At 44.1% G+C, this 14,572-nt stretch overlaps 1 protein-coding gene across 2 annotated transcripts in view; it reads right to left on the bottom strand.

The window, feature by feature from the left end:
- Positions 1–9,420: 9,420 nt before the first annotated feature.
- MUC4 (mucin 4, cell surface associated) overlaps positions 9,421–14,572 on the bottom strand; it is a 32,042-nt gene continuing 26,890 nt past the window's right edge. For both annotated transcript variants that reach the window (XM_030330244.1, XM_030330243.1), the window contains 4 exons: positions 13,652–13,716; positions 13,330–13,568; positions 11,251–11,413; positions 9,421–9,952 (listed from right to left, as the gene is read on the bottom strand). In XM_030330244.1, coding sequence (XP_030186104.1) covers positions 9,757–9,952; positions 11,251–11,413; positions 13,330–13,568; positions 13,652–13,716 — 663 coding nt within the window. In that variant the 3' untranslated portion in view covers positions 9,421–9,756. The remainder of the gene's footprint in view (positions 9,953–11,250; positions 11,414–13,329; positions 13,569–13,651; positions 13,717–14,572) is intronic.

Below are 14,572 nucleotides of genomic sequence, written 5' to 3'. Positions count from 1 at the left end.
TGTGTTGGTTGTGATCTCTCCTCTTTCATTCTTGATTTTATTTATTTGGGTCATTTCCTTTTTCTTCTTGATCAAATTGGCTAGTGGTTTATCAATTTTGTTAATTCTTTCAAAGAACCAGCTTCTGGTTTCATTGATCTGTTCTACTGTTTTGTTTTGTTTTGTTTTGTTTTGTTTTGTTTTTTTGGTTTCGATAGCATTAATTTCTGCTCTAATCTTTATTATTTCCTGTCTTCTGCTGGTTTTGGGTTTTATTTGCTGTTCTTTTTCCAGCTCCTTAAGGCGTAAGGTTAGGTTGTGTATCTGAGATCTTTCTTCCTTCTTTAGGAAGGCCTGGATTGCTATATACTTTCCTCTTATGACTGCCTTTGCTGTGTCCCAGAGGTTATGGGTTGTGGTGTTATCATTTTCATTGACTTCCATATACTTTTTAGTTTCCTCTTTAACTGCTTGGTTAGCCCATTCATTCTTTAGTAGGATGTTCTTCAGTCTCCAAGTATTTGTTACCTTTCCAAATTTTTTCTTGTGGTTGATTTCGAGTTTCATAGCGTTGTGCTCTGAAAATATGCACAGTATGATCTTGATCTCTTTGTACTTACTTAGGGCTCCCAGTATGTGGTCTATTCTGGAGAACATTCCATGTGCATTGGAGAAGAATGTATATTCTACTGCTTTAGAATGAAATGTTCTGAATATATCTGTTAAGTCCATCTGGTCCAGTGTGTCATTCCAAGCCATTGTTTCCTTGTTGATTTTTTGATTAGATGATCTGTCCATTGCTGTGAGTGGGGTGTTGAAGTCTCCTACTATTATGGTATTACTATCAATGAGTTTCTTTATGTTTGTGATTAATTGATTTATATATTTGGGTGCTCTCACATTTGGCGCATAAATGTTTATAATTGTTAGGTCTTCTTGGTGGATAGACCCCTTGATTATGATATAATGCCCTTCTGCATCTCTTGATACAGTCTTTATTTTAAAGTCTAGATTGTCTGATATAAATATGGCTACACCGGCTTTCTTTTGTTGACCATTAGCATGATAGATGGTTCTCCATCCCCTTATTTTCTTTTTTTTTTTTTTTTTTTTAATTTTTTTTCAACATTTTTTATTTATTTTTGGGACAGAGAGAGACAGAGCATGAACGGGGGAGGGGCAGAGAGAGAGGGAGACACAGAATCAGAAACAGGCTCCAGGCTCTGAGCCATCAGCCCAGAGCCCGACGCGGGGCTCGAACTCACAGACCGCGAGATCGTGACCTGGCTGAAGTCGGACGCTTAACCGACTGCGCCACCCAGGCGCCCCTCCATCCCCTTATTTTCAATCTGAAGGTGTCTTTAGGTCTAAAGTGGGTCTCTTGTAAACAGCATATAGATGAATCTTGTTTTCTTATCCATTCTGTTACCCTATGTCCTTTGGAGCATTGAGTCCATTGACATTTAAAGTGAGTACTGAGGGGCGCCTGGGTGGCGCAGTCGGTTAAGCGTCCGACTTCAGCCAGGTCACGATCTCGCGGTCCGTGAGTTCGAGCCCCGCGTCAGGCTCTGGGCTGATGGCTCAGAGCCTGGAGCCTGTTTCCCATTCTGTGTCTCCCTCTCTCTCTGCCCCTCCCCCGTTCATGCTCTGTCTCTCTCTGTCCCAAAAATAAATAAACGTTGAAAAAAAAAATAAAGTGAGTACTGAAAGAATGAATTTATTGCCATTATGATGCTTGTAGAATTGTAGTTTCTGGTGGTGTTCTCTGGTCCTTTCTAATCTTTGTTGCTTTTCATATATATATATATATTTTTTTCCTATCTTTTTTCCCCTCAGAGAGTCCCCCTTAAAATTTCTTGAAGGGCTGGTTTAGTGGTAAAAAACTCCTTTAGTTTTTGTCTGGGAAACTTTTAATCTCTCCTTCTATTTTGAATGACAGCCTTGCTGGATAAAGAATTCTTGGCTGCATATTTTTCTGATTCAGCACATTGAATATATCCTGACACTCCTTTCTGGGCTGCCAAGTTTCTGTGGATAGGTCTGCTGCAAACCTGATCTGTCTTCCCTTGTAAGTTAAAGACTTTTTTTTTTCCCTTGCTTCTTTCATGATTCTCTCCTTGCCTGAGTATTTTGTGAATTTGACTATGACATGCTTGTTGATGGTCGGTTTTTGTTGAATCTAATGGGGGTTCTCTGTCCTTCCTGGATTTTGATGTCTGTGTCTTTACCCAGGTTAGGAAAGTTTTCGGCTATGATTTGCTCACATAACTCTTCTACCCCTATTTCTCTCTCTTTCTCTTCTGGGACCCCTATGATTCTGATGTTGTTCCTTTTTAATGGATCACTGATTTCTCTAATTCTTAAATCGTGCTCTTTTGCCTTAATCTCCCTCTTTTTTTTCCTGCTTCATTATTCTCTGTAAGTTTGTCCTCTATATCGCTGATTCTCTGTTCTGCCTTGTCCATCCTTGCTGCCACTGCATCCATCCGTGATTGCAGCTCAGTTATAGCATTTTAAATTTCATTCTATTTTTTACTTCTTTTATCTCTGCAGAGAGGGATTCTAATCTATTTTTGACTCCAGCTAGTATTATTATTATCGTGATTCTAAATTCTGGTTCAGACATCTTGCTTATATCTGTGTTGGTTGAATCCCTGCCTGTCGTTTCTTTGTGCTCTTTCTTTTGGGGTGAATTCCTTCGTTTTGTAATTTTGAAGGAAGAAAAGGAATTAATGAGGAAAAATTAAAATTAAAAAAATTAAAATTAAAAAAATATGAAAATTAAACACATACACACACACACACACAAATCTAATAAATGATGCTAGATCCTATGCGTGTTTTGGTCTGGGTGTTGAAAGTGGTTTGACAGATTAGGGAAAAAAAAGAGGGGGGGAGAAAAAAAAAGGAAATCATTTGAGAATTTGAAAAGGTGAATACACTGAAGTAGACTAAAATAGAATGATAGAAGTAAGATAGAATTTGAAAAAATTTACACAAAAGTAAAAAATATAGTAGAAAATTTAAATAAAAATATTTTTAATAAAAATTGAAAATAAAAGTGAATTTTTTCTCTTTCTGTATTCAAGAAAAAGAATAATGCAAAAGAGAAAAAAAAAGAAAGAAAATTGAATAGATGGATCTGCTAACAGATTGAAATAGGACTGAAATTATTTCATTTTCCCTTAGAAGTCAGACTATGTAGCACTTTATAGTCCATAAACTAAGTAGGCAGTGAGACTACACGGTGTAGTGTTCTTGAAGAGCCAGGTTGGCCCAGTTGGGTGGGGCTCAGTGTAACAGCTCCGCTCTCCACTAGATGGCGATGCTAGCCTACTGGGGTGGATTGTTGCAGTGCTCATAGGTGCGTACGCGCATGTGCGGGAGTGGCGAAAATGGCGTCACCCAGCTATCAGTCTCTAGTATGGAAACTCTGTTCTCTCTGATCAGCAATCGCGCACCCGTCCTCTGTCTTCAGCTTTTGTCCACTACCCGCTTCTTCACTGTCTGTGACCAAGCCCCAGGCAGTACCTCTCTCCCGAGTTTTGTCTCAAATGAGACAAATGAGCCCCTTAATTCTGAAGGACTGCGGCTTCGACCCGTTCCGCCCCTCTGCGGGAGGGTCTCCCTGGGCAACGGCCAAACGCCGCCGCACCCAGGAAAGTTCGCCAAACCGTGCTGCTGCCGAAGCCCAGAGACTGTGGCCAGGTGCGAGCCGCCCCAGAAAAAGTTCACGAGCTAGCGTAGCAGCAGCCTTTCAGGGATTATGGAAAATCACAACACACATGTAGCACGAGGCTTCACATCTAACGACCTTGTTCCAGCACCAGCAAATGTGGCCGTTTTCTGGGGTCTGCTGGGACCATGTGGCTTCAACAGTCTCTACCAAATGTCCTTCCAGCAGTGGAACTGCTTTTCCCCATGTGGCTGAGAACCTCCCGGACCCCACTCTGTTCCTGGGGATTCGCCCTTCCCACCAGAGCACTGCCAGGTATCGAGCTGCAGAGTTGCAGCCTTTGCGCTACCCTTGTTTACAGTCTTAATGGAATTTAAACTCTCTCCTTTCTCCTTTCTCCCTTTTTAGTTTAGTCCCTGTGGCTGTTTCCAATTTTCCACTTTCTCTCCAGCTGCTTTTGGGGAGGGGTGCTTTTCCCATATTCTCCCCCACCCCAGTCTCCGTCCTCTCTCCGCCTGCAAAGGCTGCTCCCTGCCCGCCGCCGGCTTCTCTCTCCCCAAGTTCACCTCTCCGCGCCACATACCTGCTGAATTCTGTGGTTCAGGTTGTGCAGATTATGTTAATCCTCCAATCAGTTTTCTAGGTGTGTAGGATGGTTTAGTGTTGGTCCGGCTGTGTTTCATGGACGCGAGACACACAAAAAACTTCCATGCTGTTCCGTCATCTTGGCTCCTCTCTACACCAAATTCTTAGTTTTTCTTTTCTTGCTTTGCACTTATTTTTTTTTAATGTTTATTTATACTTGAGAGAGAGAGAGAGAGAGACAGAGAGAGAGAGAGACTGAGCACAAGGGGCAGAGAGAGGCACACAGAGTCTGAAGTAGGTTCCAGGCTCTGAGCTGTCAGCACAGAGCCCGACATGGGGCTTGAACTCACAAACTGTGAGATCATGACCTGAGCTGAAGGTGGATACTTAACCAACTGAGCCACCGAAGCACCCGTGGAGTTATTTGAATTGGGGATACCTGATAAAGTGGATAATTTAATCTTAACTATCCACATATAAGGACATACATGTACATGCAGTGCTGATTACTGTTGTTGGAAACCAAAAATTTTGTAAAATATAGGCTATACCAATTAGAAGCATTTGGGAATTAAAGTATGTAATTGTGCTTGTGTGTGTGTGTGTGTGTGTGTGTGTGTGCGTGTGCGTGCGCGTGCACATGAGAGAGAGAGAGAGAGAATTACTGGTATTGACCAGAACTAGCAGAAGTAATGTTACCAACCAGCAAGAACCAGAAAGCCTGGAGAAAATTCTCCAGTTATTTAAGACTCAAAGGTGTGTGTATATGAGGTGAAAAGGCCACATATTTCATGAAGACAAAGATAGGTGTGTACCTAAACAAGATAGCCTGTTTGAAGTCATCTGTGGCTCAGCACAATTCAGAAAGCAAAATCACAAGGCCATGGTGAGAACATGAGGTGGGACTCTTCTGACGAGAGACTTCAGCTGAAGCTCCTGCCACAGCCAGTCCTTCCTTCAACCTCTGTTAAGGGGGACTGGCCACCAGTTAGTGGAAAGCAGTGAATGGTAAGTGATCCCATGGGTGTGCCCCAAATTCAAATCAGTGGGCATCATTTTTTGGTAAATATTTACACTGGTATATTATGCCTGTTATCTATTATTTGCCTTCCTGGTCTTTTTTTTTTTTTTTTTTGCTGTAATGTTTTATTTGTTTTTGAGAGAGAGAGAGAGCAGGGAAGGGGCAAAGAGAGAGGGAGACACAGAATCTGAAGCAGGCTCCAGGCTCCAAGCTGTCAGCACAGAACCTGATACAGGGCTCGAACCCACGAACTGTGAGATCATGACCTGTGAGTCAAAGTTGGTCACTTAACCAACTAAGCCACCTAGGTGCCCCTGTGCTGGTCTTTAGATGCTGCCTGCCTTAAGCCCATGAGGAGTTTCTGGAAGGCTCCTTTGAAAGCAGGGAAGGATGGGCAAGGGGATCTGTGTGTCTGGCTATAAGCCCTTTAAAGTTGCCCAGTGCCCACTGAGGGTGTTCCAGTGCCTGCCGCCCACTGGGAATGGGGGTGGAGGCTTCCTCCCCTCTGCCAAACTAACATATGCCTGGAACCCTGAAGAAGGGCCCTTCAGTTCTTTATTCCAGGTGCATGAGTGACAGAATCTAAATCACACAGATCTGGAGAGTGGGCTGATGAAAATTTGCAGTTGTGTCCTTGATCTGAATGGCACTACTTACCAAGAAGCCTTTTTTCTTTTTAATTTTGAATTGTTATTTTTAAGATTTTATTTTTAAATAGTATCTATACCCAGCATGGGGCTCAAACTCACAACCCCGAGATCAAGAGTCACAAGTTCTTCCGACAGAGCCAGTCAGATGCCCCAAGAGACCTTTCCTTCCCACACAGACACCTCCTTCTTTTTGCATGACAACCTTTCTGTACATCCCCAGTGCCTCAGCCATTTTGGCCAGGTTGCAGGTAAAATATAGGACACCCAGTTACATGAGAATTTCAGATAAGCAATGAATGCTTTTTAAAACATGTGTGTCCCAAACATTTCATAGGACATCTTATACTAAAAAAACTTATTTGTGGTTTTTCTGAAACTCAAATTTAACTGGGCTTCCTGTATTTTCATTCTCTGAATCTGACAACCTTACTTTGAATGCCTCCTCTTCAACCAGTGTCCCCACCTCCTCTTTTTTCCCAGTCTGCGGGTTTCCTTCTCTGTAGCAAGCCCTGGAGCTTCTCTTAGGCCTTGGATATCTCCACAACCTTTGGCAGGATTGTCTGCAACACTTCTTCTGTCCTCCAGCCCCCACCCGTCCGCTGTTGCCCAGTGAGAGCAGAAGAAGTTTAATGTCTGAAGATGGGATGAGGGGAAGAAGGACTTTGGGTTTGAGTGGGCTTGCCCCCCATTTGCCACCTTGCTTTTGTTCTTTCAGGTTTCCTCTTCCCCTGCTTGATGACACACAGTATCTGTAACAACCACGTCTTGCACAGTGTGGGTCAATCCCTTGCCAAGAGTCCTGACTGGGTTTAGGATGAGATGTAATTTTTGGACCTTATGCTCAAAGCAAGCATACCCTCTCTGATCTTGGGTCACATTATAAAGTCTTCATCGCATAACTTAGTTTTTGGGTTGGAATGGTCAGGGCAAGGGCCATCTCATCGGTCCACCATGTTTGTGTTACCCCTCTCCCTCCCTCCTTGTTTTACATCCCTTTCTTTCTAATTGCTGGGCACCACCCCCAGCCCACCCTGTCTCCCTGTAGTGACATATGTGCTTAATTCTTTTTGTTTAAATTTGTACAATTGCTTAAATTAATAAACTCAATTTTTTGACGTAGTTTTATGTTCATAGCAAACTGAACTAAAAGTACAAAGTTTCCATATATCCCTTTTCCCCCAACACACTTACAACCTCCCCTACTATTAACATCCCTCACCAGAGAGCATTGTTACAATCAATGAACCTACACTGAAATGTCATTATCGTCCGGAGTCCACAGTTAACATTAGGGTTCATCCTTTTTTTTAAAACGGAAGTATAATTGGCATACAATATGATATTATTTTCAAGCATACAAATTTGGGATTTGACATTTTTACATACTATGAAATGATCACCATAATAAGTCTAATAACAGACTTAATACAATATTATTGTCTATATTTCCTGTGCTGTACATTACATTCCCATGAGTTATTTATTTTATAACTAGAAGTTTCTACCTCTTGATCCTCTTCACCCATTTTGCCCACCCTTCAGCGCCCCTCTCCTCTGGTGTGTGATTTTGGCTATAGGGTTTTTAAAATCAAGCTGAGGAAGTTCCCCTCTATTTCTAGCTTGCCAAGAATTTTGGTGTTTGAGTTTGTCAAATGTTTTTTTCTGCAACTATTGGTATAATCACACGATTTTTTTTTCTTCTGTTGATGTGATAGATTACACCGATTGATTTTTTAAAAATGTTTATTTATTTATTTTGAGAGACAGTAAGAGAGGGCTCAAGCAGAGGAGGGGCAGAGAGAGAGGGAGAGAGAGAATCTCAAGCAGTGTCTATGCCATCAGCACAGAGCCTGACATGGGGCTCAATCTCACGAACCATGATTTCATGATCTGAGCCAAAATCGAATTGGATGCTTAACCACTGAGCCACCCAAATACCCCTTAATTGATTTTTGAATATTGAATCAGCCTTGCACACCTGGAATAAATCCCACTTGGTCATGGCATATAATTCTTTTTATTCATTGTTGGATTTTATTTGTTAATGTTTTGTTGAAGTTTTTTGCATCTATGTTCATGAGAGATAATTGCTGTATAGTTTTTTTTGTATGATTTTTTTCTGGGTTTGGTATTAAGGTAGTGCTGGCTTCATAGAATGACTTAGGAAGTATTCCCTCCACTTCAATCTTTTGAAAGAGATTATAGAGAACTGGTAGAATTTCTTCCTGAAATGTTTGGTAGAATTCACCAGTGAATCTATTTGGCTATATGCTTAATTCTTGATAAATTAATGCTAGGATTAAATAAGTTTGTTTTTTTTTTTTTTAAGTAGGCTCTATGCCCAATGTGGGGCTTGAACTCACAGCCCTAAGACCAAGAGTCTTGTGCTCTACTGACTGAGCCAGCCAGGCACCCCAAATAAAAGTGGTTTCATAAGGAGCTTTGATTACACTTTGGGGTGTTTGAGGATAAAGCCACAACTTTGTACATATGGGAGAGGCCTTGCCTACAGGGAGTAGTCATTCTCTGTGAAAAGCAGACAGTGCGGAGTCTGTTCAGATCAAAGATCATGTTTCTCCTGAACTTCCTGCAACACCACTTCTTTACCAACAAAGGTGAGCCTGAGCACCAGGTTTGTGTCATGTGACCTCTTTTCCTACCCTTTGACCACACTAGTTTGGACCACTGATGGACAATTGACATAAACTGGACTAATCAGATTCTCCCCTCAGAGATTTGGGATTTAGGACCAAGAGGTCCAGTTTCTGCAATAGAGATGGAATTGAGGTATTTGAGACACGGGAATTGTGGACCCATTTATTGTTGGATGTGTTACACCAGATAGGTGTGAAATTCTGCCTGCTAGGAGAGAAGCGTGAGGTCAAAACTGGTCAGGTTGCTGGGAGCAAGCAGAGTGGGGCCATGGGACTGTGGGGTGGAGACGCTCAGAAGACTCATTGGGGCTCAGGAAAGGACAGAGATCGTATATGAGGGATTGGGTGCTTCAGGTCTAAGGAGGGGGTTGGTGGCCTGCTTCTCAAGTTGGTCCTTAGAAAGGGAGCTGCAACAGTTTAATCCCTCCTGCAGGGAACACAGGCAGTGGGGGACAGGAACCAGACAGGTAAAGGCACTGAGTGTATTTACCCTCTCAGAACTGATGGACAGAGACTAGCAAGGCAGGGAGGGTTCCTAGGTGAGTCCGGGCTACTCCATATAGGGTATCTCAACCATCCTCCTCCGAAAACCAGGCTTTGGCTTGTGTTCTTCTCCTCAGGGGAAGAAAGTGATGTGGGGGCTGAAGCAAGGATTCACCTGGGTGGAGCAAAAAGCTTCCCAACAGAGAGTAGCTGAGGGCTGAAGCAGGACTGGGTCCAACCCACCTCTTCTCCTCCACTCCCTGTGCCTCACCCTTCAGGCCCCTGAGAAAAACCACAAGTGGAATCCATGGCTTGGGAAACAAAAAAGTCAGAAGGATTTTACTTAAATAGACTTTAATTAGAAGTAAATTGGAGTTTTGTATACAAATGCATTTTGGATTTTAACTGAGACGTTATTAACTCTGATGTGTGTGTATATAGGTCAGTGTCCTTCTTGCAGGTATGTATGTGTAAGAATCCATCCTTTAAGTAGGTGGTCTTTATGGCCCCTTCTGTCTGCCTCTGTGTCTACTGAAAAGGTGTGCTATTGTTTTTATTATTACTCATTCCCTTGAAGAATCCTGAATCACCTTCAGGCACCTTCCTTTTCCCAGTCTCCTCAAAGCCAAGGTACTGGTCAATATGTGGGTGAGGCTGGGGTGGGTCCTGAAGTATCTTAGGCCACAGCTACCCCTTTGGGGTGAGGCCTCAGCTTTCTGTGTCCAGAGGGTAGGAGTACTGGTTCCTGGGGTAGCACCAGAAGTGCAGGACCACAAACACCACCGCCCCCAGCAACAAGAGGGCTCCCAGCGCTCCAAAGAGGATCCCGAAGAAGGCGCCAAGCTTCATGCTCAGGTGCTCACAGCGTTCTCCCCAGGGCGTGTAGATGGAGAAGGGCACACAGCTGGGGACAGAGAGAGAAAACATGGTCAGCAGCAGGGAGGCCCCAGGAGGTTTTCCACAACAGGCTGGGATCCCCTCTGGGGAAGGAGGTGGAGCTGAAGCCATGCCCACTGGCTAGCGGAGGCTGGAGGGGGTGAATTCACCTGGAGTCAGCTCCACCTGGCTGCAGGTGAGCATGTGCAGGCACAGCCCTGGCTTCTCCCAGCCCTCCTTGGAGGGGAGAGGGCTGGGTGGATCTGGGATTGCAATGGGCATGAGGGTAGATGCACTGGTGTGACATGAGGGCCCTGGGTGGCACTGCCCTTCCCTTCCCTAGCAGGCCTGTAGGCTTAGTGCACTCCCCTCATGGGAGACCCTTAGACTGCTGATGAACTGAGGGGACTTAGGACACCAGTTGCAGAGGGCCTCCCCTGACTGGTACTCTTAAGGAGGGGCAGAGATGGACCTAGACACAAGGCAGTGGGTGCCTCTCCACAAAGAGACAGCAGAATGTCTACCCCAGAAGCAAAATCAGGTGGAAGAGGTTGCCTTTGGAACCCACATCCTGCTGCTTAACTTACTGGGTACCCTGGGCAGGTTCTTTACCTATCTCTTCCTTAAAATGCTCATAATACCAGGGCACCTGGGTGGCTCAGTTGGTTAAGCATCTGACGTTGGCTCAGGTCATGATCTCATGGTTCATGGGTTCAAACCCTGTGTCAGGCTCTGTGCTGACAGCTCAGAGCCTGGAACCTGCTTTGGATTCTGTGTCTCCCTTGCTCTCTGCCCCTTCCCCACTGACTCTCTCTGTCTCTCAAAAATAAACATTAAAAAAATTTTTTTTAATTATTAAAAAAAAGTGCTCATAATACCAGGGCGCCTCGGTGGCCCAGTCAGTTGAACATCCAACTGACTTTTGATCTCAGCTCTGGTCATGATTTCCACGCTGACAGCATGGGGCCTGCTTGGGATTCTGTTTCTCCCTCTCTCTACCCCCCCTCTGCTCATGCTCACTTTCTCTCTCTCTCTCTCTCTCTCTCAAAATAAAGAAATAAACTAAAAAAAACATGTTCATAATACCTACCCAGTGGCTAGTTTGAGTTTTAGAGGTGATATAACATCTTTATTCTCCACACAGGGTAGGCACTCACACATCTTTTCCCTGGTCGCTTTTTCTCTGATCCCCGTTTGCTCAGTTACAGAAGATGCATCCTAACTTTCAGACACCACAAAATACCATGGGGTTTCTGGGCCCCTTGCAGCATCTTTGCCCAGCTCGGATTCCCCAGCACTGCCCTTCCTGCCCTCTCTCCGACTCACCTGCAACGGGGCCCTTGGGGCAGGTGCTGGCACTGGCCTCCGTGCTCACAGTAGCCCTCACTGCACGGGGACACACAGGTCAGGCCATTGTGGGGGCTGTAGACCAGGTGGTAACCCTTGTAGCCATTGCATTTGAAGTAAGTCTTCAGCATGCTCACGTTTACTGTCAGGTAGGACGCAGATGAACATGAAAGCAATCAGTAACACCAAGTCTATACGGTTTCGATCAAGAATGCCGTTTTCGGGCATTTTTCCTGAGAAATATTTGGAAAAGTGCACAAACACCTATGTTCACGGAAGTCTAGAGCAGCATGGTTTATAACAGCAACAGTGTTTAATAAGAGGGATTTTGTTAATGAATATTGTGCAACCGGTAACCACCATGACAGGGAAAGTGCATTGGTTAAGGGCAGATGCTTTGAAGGAAACCAGACCTATGTTAAAATTCAAACTCTACTACTAACTAGTTGTGTGATTTGGGGGAGATTTCTTAACTCTTTCAGCCTCGATTTCCTTATCTTTTATAAGGAAACGATAATAATAGTACCTACCATGTTGTGAAAGTTAAAGGAGATAATATATACAGAATATTCAGTACGTTGCCTAACATAGTAAGCACTCAGTAAATGGTCACTATTGGTATAACATTCTGTTTAAATAAAATATAGCACACTATGCTAAAATGTGTGATAAAATATCAAATGGGAATACATACATAATACCCAAAGTAATATGTTCACAGTTGTTTAAGTAATGAGGTTATCAAAACATTAGGCACGACTTTATCCTTTATTATAAACAATATTTATATTTGTGAAGATCCCTGTGTGTAAAAGAAAATTCAGAAGGATGTGTGCGAAATGGACTTGTCTTTGGGGATTGGAGTTACAGGTGATTTTTTTTCTCTTTTTGTTAATTTGTGTTTCCTAAAGTTTCTACGATAAACATATTGTACTTGTATAATAAAATTTGGGGGAGGGGTTTGGTTTCTTTAATAAAAGTTATAGTCAGGTCTAGGACAATTGTTCTCTTACCACCTACCCCTAACCCCCTACCGCACATACACAAAGTAGTTCAGAGGATTTCACACTGTCGCTCCCAGGAGGGAGGAGACCCAGACTGGACCCCAGAAGAAGCTCTTGCTTGGTCCCACCCTCCAGTAACACACTGGCTTCTGTTGGGTTCGGTGTGGTTACTGCCCTGTTCTCTGCTACACTCCCAAAGTAGCGTAGGCCAATCCTTTCCTTCCTTGGTAAGCTTACCAACTCATCTCATTCTTGTTCCAGGATAACAAGGGGCTATCACAGCTGAAAGGGACCTCAGAAATCCCGTCTCATTTTCCAGGTTGGGGTGTTAAGGCTTGGATTGGGGATGGCTTTTGCCTAGGGTCACACCTCTCAAGGAGGGGATATTTCTGCCCCCGAGCCAGGTCTCCAGGCTTCAGCTTAATATCCTTTAGCTGGAGGGCAAAGGTAAAAGGGATGTCCCTGCTTATGTTTATAAAGTGCAATGTTATTTTAACAAAATCATTAACAATTTTATTAAAAAAAAGAAAACCGTTAGTGGTCATGGTCGGAAATTGGCAATTAGAGTAAATGCTCCATGAAACTGTATCCCTGCGGGTTCATCAAGCAGTATTTTGTGCTCTGCTCTTGTATCTAGAAAGCTGGTAGGTAAAATGTTTATAATTTCCCTCAAAAGGGCACCTGGGTGGCTCAGTTAGGTGTCCGACTTCAGCTCAGGTCATGATCTCACAGTTCTTGGGTCCAAGCCCCACATTGGGCTCTGTGCTGACACCTCAGAGCCTGGAGCCTGCTTTGGATTCTGTGTCTCCCTCGCTCTCTGCCCCTCCCCTACTTGTGCTCTGTCTCTCTGTCCCTCAATAAAAAATAAACATTAAAAAACATCTTTTTTAAATCACAAACAAAAAACTAAGTTACTTGCTTCTTGCTTATCTGTGGCTCTCCGTAGAAAAGTTTTCCACCATGGGTTTGTGTGGGCTGAAGATCTGTGATAGGTCCCCTCCATTTACCTCCTCCCTCAGCTATCCCTGTGACTATCCCCAGGAAAGTGACTCACGAGCCTTCACACTGTACACATCTTCCCTGGAGATGGAATGGAAGTTCACGTTGGTCCTGGGCCCCTCACTTCTGTTCCATCTCCTCCATGAGGCCTGGGGTAAGAATGCCTCTACCACTGCATCCAGCAGCTTGGTGTTTAGGAAGTCGATAACAGGACCCCGAGGGAGGTACTGGAACTCCGAGATGACACTCCAGCGTTGAAGGTTTCTTCCTGAGGCCTGTGTTGCCCCAGAATTGCTGTGTGGGAGGGGTACAGTGAGGCACTAAGGGTGGAAGGGGAAGGGAGGAACTGGGGAGCAGGCGGGGACAGTCCCACTTACATTGGTACCACTTTGCTGTTCTGGAGAAAAGCCCGCACATCCAGCTTCCCCAGTCTGTAGGCCACCTAGGGAGTGGGTGGGGGAGTGGGAATGAGGCCCTGTCCAAAGAGGACACCCTTCCCACTTGAATGCATTTGTTTATCCATGTCTGGCTCTTTCTTTGCACATGAGTGCCAGGACCTACAGAATGTTTCTCATCCATTTCTACATCCCTAAACCCCAGCCTAGCCTGGTAACTGGCATGGGTCCCTGCTTAATAAAATTTTGTTTGTGAAGGGCACCTGCGTGGCTCAATCAGTTAAGCATCTGACTCTTGATCTCAGCTCAGGTCATGATCTTATGGTTCATGAGTTCAAGCCCCACCTTGGGCCCTGCACTGACAGTGCGGAGCCTGCTTGGGATTCTCTCTCTCCATCTCTGCCCCACCTCTGCTCTCTTGCACACCCACTCGTGCTTGCTCTCTCTCAAAAATAAACAAGTAAATATTAAAAGTTTGTTGGTGAGTGAAGGCATACCTCCCTGCCTCCAACAACAAGGGGAGAATCTGGAATGAATGACTCATGCCTTGCCTCTATTCCATGACTCACCCAATCATTCTCTCCCCACATGTATATTGAACATTGATTATGTTTAGCCAGACCTAGGGGATGGTCAGGTGCTGGGGACTTCAAGCTGACTCAGGAACAGTCTATACTCAGAGACCCATAGTCTGGTGAAGTGAATAAGCATGAACAGATTTTACCATTCAGAGTGTGGAATGCTGTAGTAGTAGCAATCATAATAATAATTATTATAATTTCTTGAACACTTGTGTTTTAGGCACTGCAGTAAGTGCTTTACATACATTATCATTTAAAACTTGACACAACCCATTGACATAAGTACTATTGTTATTTCTGTGTTACAGATGAGACATCAAAT

This window comes from Lynx canadensis, chromosome C2 (genome assembly GCF_007474595.2).
Source record: "Lynx canadensis isolate LIC74 chromosome C2, mLynCan4.pri.v2, whole genome shotgun sequence".
Taxonomy (NCBI): domain Eukaryota; kingdom Metazoa; phylum Chordata; class Mammalia; order Carnivora; family Felidae; genus Lynx; species Lynx canadensis.
Note: the sequence above shows the minus strand (reverse complement) of the source record. Positions and strands in the feature narration are given on the sequence as shown.